This window comes from Hetaerina americana, unplaced genomic scaffold (genome assembly GCF_022747635.1).
Source record: "Hetaerina americana unplaced genomic scaffold, ioHetAmer1.1.p SCAF_4, whole genome shotgun sequence".
Classification (NCBI taxonomy): Eukaryota; Metazoa; Arthropoda; class Insecta; order Odonata; family Calopterygidae; genus Hetaerina; species Hetaerina americana.
The window spans coordinates 97,606,584-97,622,212 of NW_027286985.1; the positions used below are offsets into that span (position 1 = coordinate 97,606,584).

The following is a 15,629-nucleotide window of genomic DNA, read 5'->3' on the forward strand; positions in this document are numbered from 1 at the left end:
ATGTAGAAAAATAGCTAAATGCTCAGCCTTATTGCACGGCAAGGGAGGGGCTTTGGGACGGGGCGGGGGTTTAAGGAGTGGATTGGTTGATTTGAGGAATCTGATAAGTTGTCGGGGCGTTTGAAAGTAACGGAGGGGCATTTGGGAAAAAGATTGGTTGGAAAAATAATCAATATATTACACAACAATAAGAATAGAGACACGCAAAAGGACACTCACATTTCAGAAAATTTAAGCTTCCAGTCTTCTCTTAGGCCTTCCCCACGTCAAACTGGAAGGTTTCGGGAGGAGGGAATGAGAGGGCTGGGGCGGGAAAGGCGCAGGATATGCTGGGAAAGGGGAAGGAAAGCGGCAAGGACCTAGTCTTGACGCTTGAGCCCGGGAATTTCAAAAGATGAGGGTGCTAATAATTTCACGGATACGCGAGTTCTCACCTCTATATTGGTGGCAATATAATAATAAAATCCGCAGCTCCACCCGACCTTACACACCACATAAAAACAACTCCATATATGACGCAAGACTTAACCTTGCACCACCTATTTCCCAGGATCCTACAGGCTGAAAACCTTTCTTAAAGAGCTTCCTATTTTACACGACAATGACACTACCTCATCTCTACTCCCCCAGAGCCCCTATCTCGAATACAGACGACCCACCAATTTCAGGAACATTTTGAGATCTACCAACCCTTTAGCGCTCCCACTGACAAATTTCCTCATCTTTCCCCAACTTGCATTCGCCTCCGATGTGAAAAATGTCTGCTCATCAGATCTTCCCCCCTCTCCCCACATCCCATAATTGCTTCCCCACCTCGTTCCCACGCTAATTGCCTGTACAAAATTATTATTTATCTTCTGATATGCAATCCATACTCATTTTTTACGCTGGCAACTGCATTACCCTCTTTTCCATCCGAATGAACAATAACCACTGCTCCTGTTATTCTACCCCACTCTCTTCTCTCCCAATAACTTCACATGCTAATTGCCACAACCATTACTTCAATCGGTGTTTCTCCCTAACCATTCTAAAATCCTTGCCTAATACAGCCACTAATATAGAAGTGTTAACTCGCGAATTCGCGAACATATTAGTATTCCGATATTTTGAAAAATAAGAGCGCAACTGTCACCACTAGTTCCTTACCGCTTTACTCCCCTCTTCCCAGCACGCCCTACACTTCTCCCGCACCAGCCCTCGTATTCCCTCCGCCCGAAACCTTCCAGTCTGACCTGAAGAAGGCCTCAAAGAATACTGGAAGTTTCAACTTTCTGAAATGTGAGTGTCGTTTTACTCGTTCTCTATTTATATTGTTGTGTCCTTTTGTGCCGTTGGCCAAATGTTATATATTATATACATATGTACACACATATAAACATTCAGACACCCGCCAAATGGCTAACACATATTCATTCACGTAAACACCATAACCGCGATAGCTCAAGTGGTTAGTAGCATCGGACCGGCAATGAGAAAGATTCGTGGTTTAAGTCACGGTCAAGGAAACTTTTTGCGCTTGCAATTTTCTCGATTCCGCCTTCCCAAACATTCCTGTGCTCGTCTTTGATATTCGTTCCTAACCTTTTCCTATATATCTGTATCCATATGAATGAATATTTGTATGTAGTACTCTAGAACAGAAAGACACATTCACAATACTTACGTGAAATAATTCGAAGAAATCAAAGAAGGAATATCAAAAGCCGGAAACGAAACTGTAGGAACAAAAAATAGCAGTAGGACAAGGGATTATGAACGAGGGGATAAGACATATATGATAAGAAGGAAAAGGAAGAATGCAAAGAGGGATGTATAAAGAGTTAATGATATACTGATTCGCGAAAAAAAGAGAGTAAAGGAAGCATGGTGGGAAACTCGGGGGCCAGGATATGAAATGTGTACAAAGGGAATCGGTGCGTGGAATAGGGAAAGGAAGTGAAAGCACTGTCAAGAAAGAGAAGGGAAAATCTGTGCAAACAATCAGAGATAAATTAGGAAAATTGCTAATTGAACCAGGGAAGATTCAAGTGAGAAGGAAGGAATATACAGAGTAACTCTACGGAAAAGTCATTAGACCAGCATGTTTATACTTGGGAAGAGAATATGACATAGATGGGGATAGCTTAAACCAAAGTACATATACCAGAGTCCGACATAGAAAAAACATCGAGGGAATCGAAGCGAAGTAATGCTGAGGGAATTTATTTGAGCAACATCTCTTATTCCATAATCAAACGAGGAAATAGAATTTTTAATAAGTTTTCACAAGTTTTATTCACATCCCTCCGAAAAGTATATTCGTAAAGAAAATGCATTTTCTGAAACAAGCCCTCTTGTTTGTCTGAAACTCTATAATAGCTATAATAGTCTCTATTGTTGCCATCACCTGAGACTTGTCTCTCGCATGTATTCAGATTGTTTGTCTGTCATATGTGAGGGATGTGCAGGTTAAATCCGATTAACCTCTGCGTAGAGATTATGTCCATTCTGAAACGCACCATCTTGTTCATCGGGAAAGCTGTAACAATTTCTATCTTTGCTATTGATACGACTAGGAGAAAATATATCTGTATAAAGGTTTGATCAATGGAGAAAGAGCTCTAATACTATCAAAGGAAACGAATACACAGAATTTTTAGGGATGGACTATGGATTGGACGCAAATACAAGACCCAGGGATGAACATGGTTCACACCCCCTTCCCTTTGACTCCGCCACCCAACTCACACAACCCTCTTTCCTCGCCCTGCCGTCCCCATCTCCTCTCCTCACGCTGAACAAGGCGGCTTTGCCACAAAAATATGAAAATTATTATATTCCAAAGTCTTAACATCCTCCGTCCGTTCATCCTTATGCTGCATTCCACCGTCACGCATACAATCAAACATACCTGTATAGGTTTGTGTAAGCAAACGCGCATATGTGTTCACATTATACAATACACGGAAATGGGGAAAAGGGAGAGTGAATGAGAATATGGGTGACGGAGGAAGGGGAGAGTTCAAGGGGACAGTATGGGACGCGGTCACTCCTGTGGAGGGGTTGGCGTGCCAGCAACAATGGGGGCAAGGAATTGGAGCGGGGTCAAAAAGCGTCAACTTCTCCATTCAACATCATGGATGCCTTCCACAATATCAAGCCTGGAACTTTGAACCTTGTAACATGTCCTTGTACAAGTTGGAACGAAAAATTCCTTCCATATTTTATTTTTGACGTTGGACTCCATTTAATGCGACAAAAACCTCAAAAATAAAAATGAGGTTCCTAATCAGAGGGAAGTTTAGCTTCGCTTGGTATCTCTCGTTGTCGTAGAAAAAGCTAATGAGTAATTAACGTACCAATATGAGAAGTAGAACGTGTTAAACAAAGTAGGCCGTTTAGCCATTTGAGCCAGGGCCCTGAGTGCAGACCAAAAATGTTAGCAGTCATCTGGAAACAACCTCAGTGATCCGCCAGAAGATTGATATTCAAATGAGTAGGGACCAATTACAAGAAGTCACAGTACTATGACTATTTCACAAATTAACATGATGAATATGGTGAGTCTGGAGTAGTGTTCAACTCACTCATCTACAGTGTCCCACATCTAAAGTTTGTGTTACCTCTAGGGAATATGTAACATTTTCACGACTAATGTCAAAACCAGAGGGTTAGAGAAAAACACAAAAGACTTATAAATAGAAACCATGAAAAGGCACCCAATCAAGAGATGAATCAGCATCAACGAGAAATTCCCCTGAGGGTGAGAGCAGAGGAGTTTGGTGCGGGGGGCGAGAGAGGCCTTTGTTGTTTGTCCTCACCTGCTGCTGCAGCGGGTGCTCTGCAGGTGGCGGAGGCGACGAGGGCGCCCCCCCGGGCGTGGTGGAGGAGCACGATGGTGGGGGAGACGAGGGGCCGCGCGGCGGGTGAGCCACCGGCAGGGGCGGCCTCTGCACCATCACGGGGCACCCGGCGCCGGCGGCGGCGGTGGCGGCGGCAGGGGGCGACTCCTCCGGGCCTCGGTCCCTCGAGCGCTTAGGGACGCGACCGTACCTGACCGCTGCGCACACAACGACAAGGCACACAATCACACACGCGTGAGCAACAGGGGCGTCATCATCATCCCTGCATTCGGGAGGCATTCCCCCTCCTGCAGAGATGCTGTTAGACGGGGAAGAGGGTGGATTATTGCCCAGATATTTCGCTGAATATGCCAGAAATATAATTTTCCAATGGTGTCCAGACAAAATATCTGAAAATAGAATTACTTAATAGCCCTCGGGAAGGAATTTACTAAAAGGTATGCATGCAGGATAAAACGATAAAATGTATAAAGGATCTGTCCAAAAATATGAGTAAAAATAAGTTAATCGTCTTTTTCGACTCAAAAGCCGTTATCCACAAAGAATTTGTGCCTCGAGGACGGACAATGAACAGAAAGTTTGACGTGGACGTCCTCTAATAAAGGTGCCAAGGAAAAAAGGAGCTTAAAAGTCAACCATTTTGGAACGCCTCAGAGGCGCCTGAACGAGGCTCACGTCGACGCCTTCCAGGAAGCGCGCCACGACTGGCAGAGGCGTGTATTAATCAGTGTATTAATGTACCAGGGCTCTAAAATGAAGAATAAATTCCTACTTCGAGCTTTGATTTGTGATGAATTATTTCACCAGATTTATACCCCTTATTTTCGGGGCAGATCCTGTACATGTGGAGGAAATTATTAAAGAATCAAGGAAATTACTAGAGGTAGGAATGACAATATGCGAGGAATTCATAAAGGCAATCAGGTTTGCGGATGATGAAGCTTTCACTTGCCATTCATGCAAGAGGTCCCAAAATCTGCTGAGTACACTAAAAAGTCCATGCAATAGGTATGAGATGGGAATAATAGCGAACAAAAAAAATTCGATTTCCGATAAAGTTAAAAGATAAGTTAAATATTAATAAAAGGAGTTCATAAACTAGAAGAGAAGAAACTGTTTGATATCTCGGAAGTGTTCTGGACCAATATAGTCAACGTGGGAAGATGAATTGCGTTAGACAAAGGAGGTTTCACAAGGAGAAGGGAATTGATGACAGGAACATTGAGTAAGGGTTTGTAGAAACGGCTCGTCAAAGCTTTGATATGGAGCGCGGTTATGTGCAGCGCGGAAACATGGTCACTGAAGCAGAATGATAGGCGTAGATTGGAAGCATTTGGAATTAGGGTACGGAGAAGGTGTCGGTGAAATGGACCGAAAGGAAAACAAATGAGAAAGTGCTAGGCATTGTGGGGGAGGAAAGGGGATTGTTGGGAGGAATCGTTAAGAGACAGAAAAGATGGATGCAGAGAATTCTATTTGGCACAGATTGTTAAAGACTGTGATAGAGGGGAGAATGTTGGGAAAAGGAGGAAGCGGTAGGAATAAGATAGGATTGCTGGACAATGAGTGGAGAGAAGATGGAATTATACGAAATTAAAGAGGGATACTGTTCATAATGTGTTTCGTAAGGAGAGGCAAGTAAATTTATCGTTGTAGATTTTTATCGGGTGTGTCCATTCAAAACCAGCTCAAATGGTAGGACACCAATTATACACGGAAATTACAGGTACCAATTTACAGTTATAGCAATTGCTTGTAATAAATGTATATAATTATATTTTCACATACTTATATATATTAAAATATATGAATTGTTCTTAAAAATTAATAAAAATTAAGACAACTCACTTTAATATTACGGTGGTTCCAGCCAAATTCATCAGAGTATGAAAATATTTTAATTCGAAATCCCATTTTGGAACGTAGCCCCAACATACTCAGAAGAAGGTGGATGGGACCACTGAAATATTTAAGTGATAAGTGAGTTCTTTTAATACTCTTTCTTTAAAACATTTTTAGAACATATATATATATATATATATATATATATATATATATATATGTATGTGTATATATATATATATGTATGTGTATATATATATATATGTATGTGTATATATATATATATATATATATAAATACATACATACATATATATAACTTAGAAACACAAAATAAAGACTCATTTTGGTTTTTGAATATTTCGGTGGCCCGACCACTTATCTCAACGGAAGGAAGAAAACTGAGGATGCGTGTGATTGACAGGAGGCGTCGTCTACAGGGAGACAATAACAGACACATTGAAACAATCGTTAAAGGAAACTTTGCGGAGGGAGGCATATTTAGGCAACTAATACGGAAGAAGGCTTTGCATGAGGTGCAGTGATTGTTGATGCGGGTGTTGAGGGGCGAGGTTCACTGCCCAGCGTAGGAGGGACAGAGTTTACAGTTAAGTCGATAGATTTTATTGCGGGGCGTGCATGAGGGAGTGGCGTGAGATGAGAGAGAATTGAATCAAAGTTAAGAGGGAAGGCAAGGAGTGGTGAAGATGTGACATGTTTTACATTTTCATCAATTACAGGGTATTGGTGTGGATTTGTGGATGGCAGAATATTCGGATAAAGGCTTGGTGGATTTTAATATGTCCGACAAATTGACGGGTCGTTTAAAATCAAAAAGGGACATTTGCGTATTACGTTTGCCATTGTTTTTAGGTTAGTCAAAGTGGGAAAGAGGTCTTAGAGAATTCGTCTCAGGAACAGAATTTTTGGGGAGTATGATGTGCGTGTAGATGGATAGGGTTTGTGAATGAGTGTCGAGGTAACGTTTCGGGGGGTAAAAGCGGCGAAGGATTATTTTATGGAGAAGGGACTCAGGGTAACCGCGGTGGAGGAAAGCCTTATGTAGATTGCGAAGTAATGTGTTCAGGGAGTTCGGGTTATTACAAATGCGGTGACCGCGGGTGGAGATTGAGTGTGAGAGTGAGTGTTAATTGTTTGCATGATTCCATCACTTGCATCTGAGCGACCCAAACATTAATGAGTGTTTCATTCTCAGGCTGATAGACGCACTCAAACGCACTAATTACATGAGCATCCGAAAATGTAGCTAAAATGATGCGCCTCCAACAACAAAGATCGGAAAGCAATCTGTGCATTTGACTGTTGTGTTCAATAGGGTACAAGGCTTTGATTGCGTCGGGGGAATGACATGAAATCACATTGCCATTGATTATTATCACCCCAATAGTGGAAATAAATGTGGAAATGAGAAAAGGGCCCCAGGGAGGGTGAAATACGTATTACAGCAGCAGCAAATATGGCTTTGGCGTGTTTTATCCAAAGGGTCTTCGCCACCCAACATAGTTGGCCTCACGCCGCGTGCTAATGATTGTTTTTACCCAGTTGATCTACATGTACTTGCAATAAGTTCTCGGATTCTAAATAATGAAGTTACATTAGAAGTAGCTATCTAAAACCGTATCTTCTAGTGTTGTAGTTATTCGTGAGGAGTATTATCCGTTCCCTTTTTATTATTCTGCTTTCAAAGTAAGGTTTTCTGGGTAATTTGAAACTCTATTGCATGGGAATATAATGTTTTGGATGAAATATCAATCACCGCCTCGTCAGCTCCTAAGGCTATGTATTCTGCATCCTCCTTAAGTGTTCTCATTATATTAATTTAACGTGCCTATACTGTTATTCAAGAAATATTTCTTGATACATATGCTTGTAATGAAACATATATACTACAAATACGAGGTAAAAGTCCTTTCTTTATAAAGAAGGGCAATTATACATATAAAAGTTTGCATAAATTTTATGTAAAATTATATATAAACATCGTATTTTGATGCAACAATTTCAGAGTGTAAAAATCATTCGCCTTGACTGGGATTCGAACCCAGATCCCTCAATATCCGGTCGAGTGCTTTAGCCACTTAAGGTACCGAGGCGTCCTCTTAAACTCTGAAAAAAGTTTTTCAGAGTTTAAGAGGACGCCTCAGTAGCTTAAGTGGCTAAAGCACTCGACCGGATATTGAGGGATCTGGGTTCGAATCCCAGTCAAGGCGAATGATTTTTACACTCTGAAATTGTTGCATTGAAATGCAAATTAGCGGATGACTCCGTTAAAAGTTACTGTTGCGGCATCTCCCGCAGTTTCTTTGGAATCGTATTTTGATATCAGTAGGGGAGAATATTATACATTTAAGGCAATCTTACAGAAAATATATACCGAGCAGAAGTTATCGAACCGTAAGCTGTTTTTAAATGACCAGAAGGTGAAGGACCTAATTAAGGCATGAGATTTGTGTCTCCAATTGGCCCAAAGCTAAATTTACCAAAATCGATAAATTCGGATGCTTTTATTTATTAAATGTATTATCTTAAGCTGAAGAGTTGAGACCCATTAGTTCGTTGTTAACATTTAGTCAATCGTTGCTCTTATTAAAAAAGCGGAAAGTCTCAATTATTATTCACCCCAAGTAATGGAAGCATGGATTCCGCGAGATCCTACCGAGGAATACACATAACAGAAGATTAATCAAACTTATCACGACAGGTTAAACTATAAAAAATGTAAAAAATTAAACTTACAATCTCTGGACATTCCAACGGCGAGGCACTTCTTGAAACGGCAGTATTGACATCTGTTTCGATTTAGTCGAATCACAAGACATTTCCCGTCTCGCAAGCACCGGTACTCTATTTGCTTCTGTATACTCCTTCGAAAGAAACCCTGAAAGGATTAAGAGAGAGAGAGAGTCAGTTCAGTTACTTAAAAAATTAACATAAGTTTCTTTTAAGTTTCGATATTTTTGAAAGGGAATTAAAATATTACAAATGTGCAACCATTTACAATATTAGCAGCTCAAGGTCAGAGTCGGAAGTGGAAACATGCAAATTTTTTCATATCCGCGAGAAAATTACATCGGCTGAGGTCACCGCGCCAAACATTCACAATGATTTTTTTATATTAACTGTTTTTACGGACCTAGCTTTTTGCACAGCGTAGCCTCGGGCCAAAAAATAATCTAGGATTAATCTAATTAATCAATGATTATTTCAGTGGAGAGACTTATTGGGTTCCTCAGGGTTTAGTGTTTGAGTCAGTATCATTACTAATTTTTGCTCATGACTAATATTGTAGAATATTCCACGGAAATTTGACTTCCTTCGCTGATGACCATTAGACGAATAATATAATTCGAGAAATATTTATAATCGTATTTGCAATGGTGTGATCAAATTGATCATGTTCAAAGATAGTATTTTTTAGCATTGATAACTTGGTATTCAGTGAAAAATAAAATGTCACATTTAGATATATAATTTAAAGTACGAACAAAATAGTATTCATTGCAGGCGTGTTATGTGAAATAATGAAAGAACATGTTGTAAGTATAAAAAATCAAACAAGTTGAGTTCATACAATATCTTGGAAACCCAATGGATCAACTTTAAACGTACCTGGAAGTTTAATATAAACAAAGTAAATTCAGATACCATATCTGTGTCGAGAAAATTTAATCTTTTGCGATTATAATGTCCGTTATCAATCGTTCGTTTTGTATATTATGCTATTGTTGAATATTGATTCGGAATTGATTATTGGGGAATATATTTAATTTTGAGGATTTAAAACGGCTCAAAAAATATCTGGTGATAATTTTAAAAAGTCTAGTTTTTGTACTCCCGCGGTACTTGCTTATTTACAACACGCTAAAAATATTTCTTACAAATGGAGAAAAAAGAAAAGAGCCGTAAAAATACTTAAGTAAGTTAAGTCCAAAATATGGTGCCGTAATACCAAAGCCAAATATCGAAGCTTTTAAGCAGTCTTCTGTAGCCATAGTAGCGAAATTTTTATGATTTCCCCTCCAATTAAATGAATTTAATTAGGTACCAAAATTTAATTTTTACAAAATTTAAAACAATGGCTCCTACCTAAGCACAAATTTGAAAACCTATTAAAATGGCGAGTGATTTTTTACCTTTATTACTTATCATCTCAAAACAGTATGAAGTGTTTATAAAAACTATATACTATCACTAATATGATCCGATTTATGATTTCCCAATTTTCTTAAAATTTTGATAATTAACAACACTTAAATAAATTTTAAGGTTTAGTTACACTTTTTTAAAATAAGTATTTGGACATCTCCAAAAATAACCCATTTTCAGGCATAAAATGGTGGAAATCCTTCACGATGAAAGAAGATACTTGGCTTTTCCACATTGAGTATTTTTATCATTACGACCTAGTTTTCGTTATAGTGTAACATCTTCTGGTGGCCTTCAGCGTAGTATCTTCAGAACCTGAAGATGTTACGCTGTAACAAAACCTAGGTCGTAATAAAAATATTCTATGTGGAAAAGCAAAGTGTCTTCTTTTGTCTTAACCGGGCATCTTCCTCAAATATGGGGATCAGAATGATGCGTTGGCTAATGCACTGGCTTCCCAAAGAGAGAGCCCGGATTCGAATTCCAACTGCGACAGATATTTTTCAGTGGTATCGCGATCTCTGCTTGAGGTGCTTTGTGGAGACCACTTTTAGTGCGTGCGCCGTTCTTCGGATGGGACGTTAAACAGCGGACCCCTTGGCGCCTTTCGCTAAGAGTAGGCTAACGCCGACGCCGGGTTTCCCTCCACCCTTCCTTCTTTCCTATCCATCCCTAATGGTGCAAATGATTTCAGCTCTCAGGTGCCTCCCCTTAAACTACAACTACTACCTCCTCAAATATAATGTTCTTGATATAACCTAAAAGTCGGTTTTCCTCTTGCGCGCCTTTGTACCATCCTGATTACAGTAAATATATCAATACCAAAATTTTATACCGTAAGACTGTCAAAGAAGGAATGAAATTATGACTATTATTAAGTTATAGTACTTCTGGATGTTTGACAAAGTTGTAAGGGCTTCTTGATCAATTGGAAAAGATTTTTCATTCCAGTATTTCCCAGGAAATTTGGATGATGAAAACAAAAAGAACGTTACCTTTTACTAAATTCAAATTAGGTAAATTCAATTTTTTTGGAATAAAACTTTGCCGCATATTGAATATTTCCCCAGTAAATTATCTTCACAGTTTCATTCCTTTAATTACTCTAGGGCCAATCATCTTCCTCGCCACCATCCTCCTTCCGCCCGCGTAAACACTGTCATTTCAACAAATCTGTCGCTCTCACCCAGTTGCATCCAATTCCAAAACACACCGCCTTCCGCAACCAATCTTTTAACAGATTTAACAAATATGAAAATTGTTGAAATCCTCCCCAGATTTACATATAAGCAGCATCCGTCTAAAGAAATGTCACCACAATGTCAAAAGAAATCTTTCCTCCCTCGCTCTAGGTATTATTGTAATCCGCTGCTGCTACCTTATCCCAAACCCCCACACCATCTCACCCGCCCCCTCCAGCCGCTCACCCGCCCCCCTCCAACCGCTCACCCGCCCCCCTCCAACCGCTCACCCCCCCCCCGCCCTCATCTCGCCTCCTCACTCTCCTCCAACCCCCCCTCCCTGTTCATCCCCTCATCTTCTCCCCTATTTTCCCCTTTACCTCCTCCATTCCTCTCCCACCCCACCCTCCCCCACATCCATCTCCCTACGGGGATTATTACTCCGCTCTAACTCCGCCTGAAGAAGGCAACACAATCGCCAAAAACGCTCCGCAAACCACCGAATGGAGTGTCGTTTCAATGTGCTTCCATGTTCAACATATGGAATTATTGTTTATATCTTTATTTTTTAGAGTGCATAGAAAAAAATGATTGTTTTCTATGCACACAAAATCGATGCCAACATCATTCAAGCAAAATATTTTCGAAATCTATTTTCTATCTGACCCAGCCGTCTTACCTCTGGTTTTTGAAATTTTGGGCATTTCAAGTGGAATTATCCATGAATTCGCTCATAGAGGACGAGATTCTTCAAGCATTGGAGTATTCATGACACACATATATCCTAAGTCTTCTCTGCTAAATTTAAGAAATGAGTTGACGATACCATTTAATTATTTGTGTTTCCAACGCCAGAGGTAGGAAAACAACGTTGAAGATGGGCAATGTTGCTTGCTAGGCCCGCCCGCCGGCCTAGAAAGATTCTCTCCCTCTCATCCCTACTAATCAATAAACCCTACGCTAAACAAATCGGCATTTAGTCAATGTCAAAATCATCCTTAATTGAAATATTCTTTTGAGAAGTTTATCAGCTTCTCTACGCCATAGCACTTTGATCCACCCCATGTTTGTTAAAATCCGTATTTAGGCAAGGAAGGAGTTATCTTCCAAATAGGTTTGGAGCTCTCCGTCCAGTTTGTAATCAATAGATGTTGCGAATGGATATAATATTTGGAGGGAATGAATGCATCCATAGCATCATCACTTTCGCGGATCGCCATACTGATTTAAATATTCTGTCTCCTGTCTACCTAAAACATCAGGTCCCGTCCTCTGGAGCTCCGCGAGTAATTTACCTCTGAACCCCCTTTTCTTATTTCCACTTCCATTAACATTTTAACTTTGTGGAAATAAGCTGTTAACTGAGAGATTTCTCTGAATTTAATTTCCAACTGCCATGTTGTTCTACAAAGCTTCCAATTTATTATAGCATTGCTTCCAGAAACTTAATCGTTGATTATGCTCTGAAGGATAATTGGCGATTAGCTTCCATTCCTCACTCACAAACTTAATACTGCGCTGTTCTACGAAATATACCGGAACTCTCTGCATTCAGTAAATAGTAAACACTTTGTACCTGTGAAAAAAATATTCCTCAAGATTTCCAATCAACCTTTTTGACAAAGCAATCTACAAATGCCCAGCAGAAACTCGTTTCACTTACAGAGTGTCATCCAATGTACGACTATTTGATCGATAATTACTCAAGAGTCAGAGAACGGACCGAAAAATGTTTCATTGGCAGTCTGGAAAATAAAGAGGCAAGTAGAAATTGAAAAAGTAATTGAAGAAATCAACTACAGGAATCATAAATGCGCAAGAGACAAAACGAAGACATTGCAGAAGAAGAAATAACAGAACAGAGCATGGTTGATGAACCTTGCGTATAACGTGAAACATTCAATTTTTGAAAAAAAAAAGATTCTCAAACAAAGAATATATCAACTTTTGCTAATACTTAGCTTGGAGGATGAATTATGGTTTCGATTAATTCACTGCGTACTGCAATCAGTCATCATGTTCGATTTTGGCATGCCACTAAATTTACCAGCCTTTTATTGAGTGCGAAGCTAAAGCAAGGAAAGAAAGAGAGAAGTTGCGATCATCAAATCAAAAGAATTTGGCGGTCTAACGATATCCACTGGTGATTCGACGACGGAAAAAATCTTGATATAATTCCGCGTGAATGCATGAGGATATCGGAGGGTTGAAGAGCGGCGTGTTATTCATCGTTCTCGTTGTTGAAGACATGTAGCATCCCTCAGAATGCAAGAGCCCGATAGAAGGATTCTAATATTACAAATTTTCCAAGGAAATATAGTATTTCGACAAAATGAATCTTCGGGCTGTGCAATTAGTCGTATTTAACACTGGTAGGCATTATGGTGTCATTAGGCATTTAAAGCTGCACTTGGAAGATCAGTAAATTTTTCTTCTTGCGCACTGTACAGCAAGAAAAGACTCTTCTTACATATTAACGATGCATCTTTGAATTTTCCCCAACAATCCCCTCTCCTTCCCCACCATGCCTAGCACTTTCTCGTTTGTTTTCCTTTCTGTCCACTTCACCTTTTCCATCCTTCCTCACACCGATATTTCTAAAACCTCCAAACCTGCTATAGCTTATGAAAAATTAAACTTAACTTTTTTCTTCCTCAAAATCCACTTCACTTTTGTCTTGTCTACATTGATTCTCATCCCAAGCCCATCGAACTGATTTTCCAATGCACGCATATTCCGTAATTTCCTCTCTATAAGTGGACGCATTACTGCTATGACATCATGCGTGCCTTCCAATTTTCTGAACCAAAACTGATCGTGCCCGTATTAATTATTATTTCTGATATCCATCCTCTGGTTGATGATCGTGAAAATCGCTTTAACTGCGAGCGAAATCAAAATCAATGTTCTCTAGTCATCAAATATCACTGTCTTCCCCTATTTTTGGATGGGAAATAAAACTGAATAGACTAAATCCTCCGGACGAATTACTTCTAGTAAATGCAACAAATTTTTCTATAAAACTTCTTTTAAAGAATCCTCAATTAAATCAAATCGAATTCCTAAATTAATAAGTGGTTGCGCGGGAATCATGTCCACCCCCATGGCCTTACTTGATTTTTTTCCTTCCCTTCATTTCGTCCAACGTTCCTATTCCTGTCCATTCCTCGTTTGTCCAACATTCTCCCCTCTATCACAGCCTTCAACATTCCATTACCAATCAAAATTCTCTGCGTCCATCTACTCTGCCAACTCTGGATTTATCCCAACAATCCCTTCTCCTCCCCCACTATGCCTAGCTCTTCCTCTTTGGTTTAACATTCTATCCATTTCACCTCTTCCATCCTTCACCATGCAATTCCTTACAAGTCATCAAAAACACTTAAATAGTTCAACTGGAATATTATCTACTCCCACAGCCTTATTTCATTTCAATCTCCTCGATACTTTTTCAAAATCGGACTCTGGTATACACGGCTAAGGTATCCCAATCTAAGTCATATTATCTTCCCAGGTATAGTGGTTTTTCCATAGAGGTACTCCATATATTCCTTCTATCTCCCTTGAAACTTCCCTGTTTCAATTAATAATTTTTTTCTGACTTATCTTTGATCGTCTGCACAGATTTTTCCATCTGTGCAGACCCTATACTACTAACAAAGGAAGTTCACCCTTCGTTTGTATACCTTTCATATCCTAGCGCTGCGTTTCCAACCACGCTTCTTTCACGCTCTTTGTTTCTCTCCTGAGTTTATTCATAACTCTTTATACATCCTTCTACCTAACTCTGGCTTTATATTATTTCATTTCCTCGTTATCATATATTTCTAATCACCTCGTCCATAATCCATGGTTTCCTCTTCGTTTTCATGTTTACTGGTCCCTCAGTTTTGTTTGAGACTTTAAATGAATGTATTCCTTCTGTGATACATTCCCATTTTTCCTCTTTATCACCAAGTTTTCGGCTGTCACACATACTTTTCTCAGAATCTTACTGATTTTTCTTTTTATAATTAAAAACTTCAACCATGACCCTAAACCTCCCCCCCCCCAATCACCCCGCATAAATCTTTATCATCGTTTCCTTTCCAACGTCTTTGGTTCTCCTTCCCAATTGAGAGCGTCATCTTGAAAAAACGCACCCCCAACTCAAACCTGGTTTCCACATCGGCCGATAGGTAGAGCAATAGGAGAAAGAATTTAAATAAAATAAACGTTATGCAGTTTCCGAGAAAGATAAAAGCGAAGTTAAATATCAAATTAGGAGTCCATAAACTAGAGCAGGTGAAACGGTTTACTAATCTCTGAAGTGTTTTGGACCAAAATGGTCCAAGTAGCAGGGACGTAAGGAGAAGAATTGCATTGAGCAACTGAACTTTCACAAGCAGAGGGAAATTGATGACAGGGACTATGAGTGAGGATGTTAAGAAAAGGCTCATCAAACTTGAATATGGAGCGCAGTTATGTACGGCGCGGAAACCTGGTCACTGAAGCGAGAGGATAGACGAAGATTGGAGGCTTTTGAAATGTGGGTGTGGAGAAAGATGGAAAAGGTGAAATGGATCAAAAGGAAAACAAACAAAGAGGTGCAAGGC

At 39.7% G+C, this 15,629-nt stretch overlaps 1 protein-coding gene across 1 annotated transcript in view; it reads right to left on the reverse strand.

The window, feature by feature from the left end:
* Nucleotides 1-15,629, reverse strand: part of Eip78C (Ecdysone-induced protein 78C) — a 218,691-nt gene that overhangs the window by 21,996 nt on the left and 181,066 nt on the right. The window contains exons 4-5 of the mRNA XM_071590742.1: nt 8,444-8,585; nt 3,702-4,042 (exon numbers count right to left, since the gene is read on the reverse strand). Coding sequence (XP_071446843.1) covers nt 3,702-4,042; nt 8,444-8,585 — 483 coding nt within the window. The remainder of the gene's footprint in view (nt 1-3,701; nt 4,043-8,443; nt 8,586-15,629) is intronic.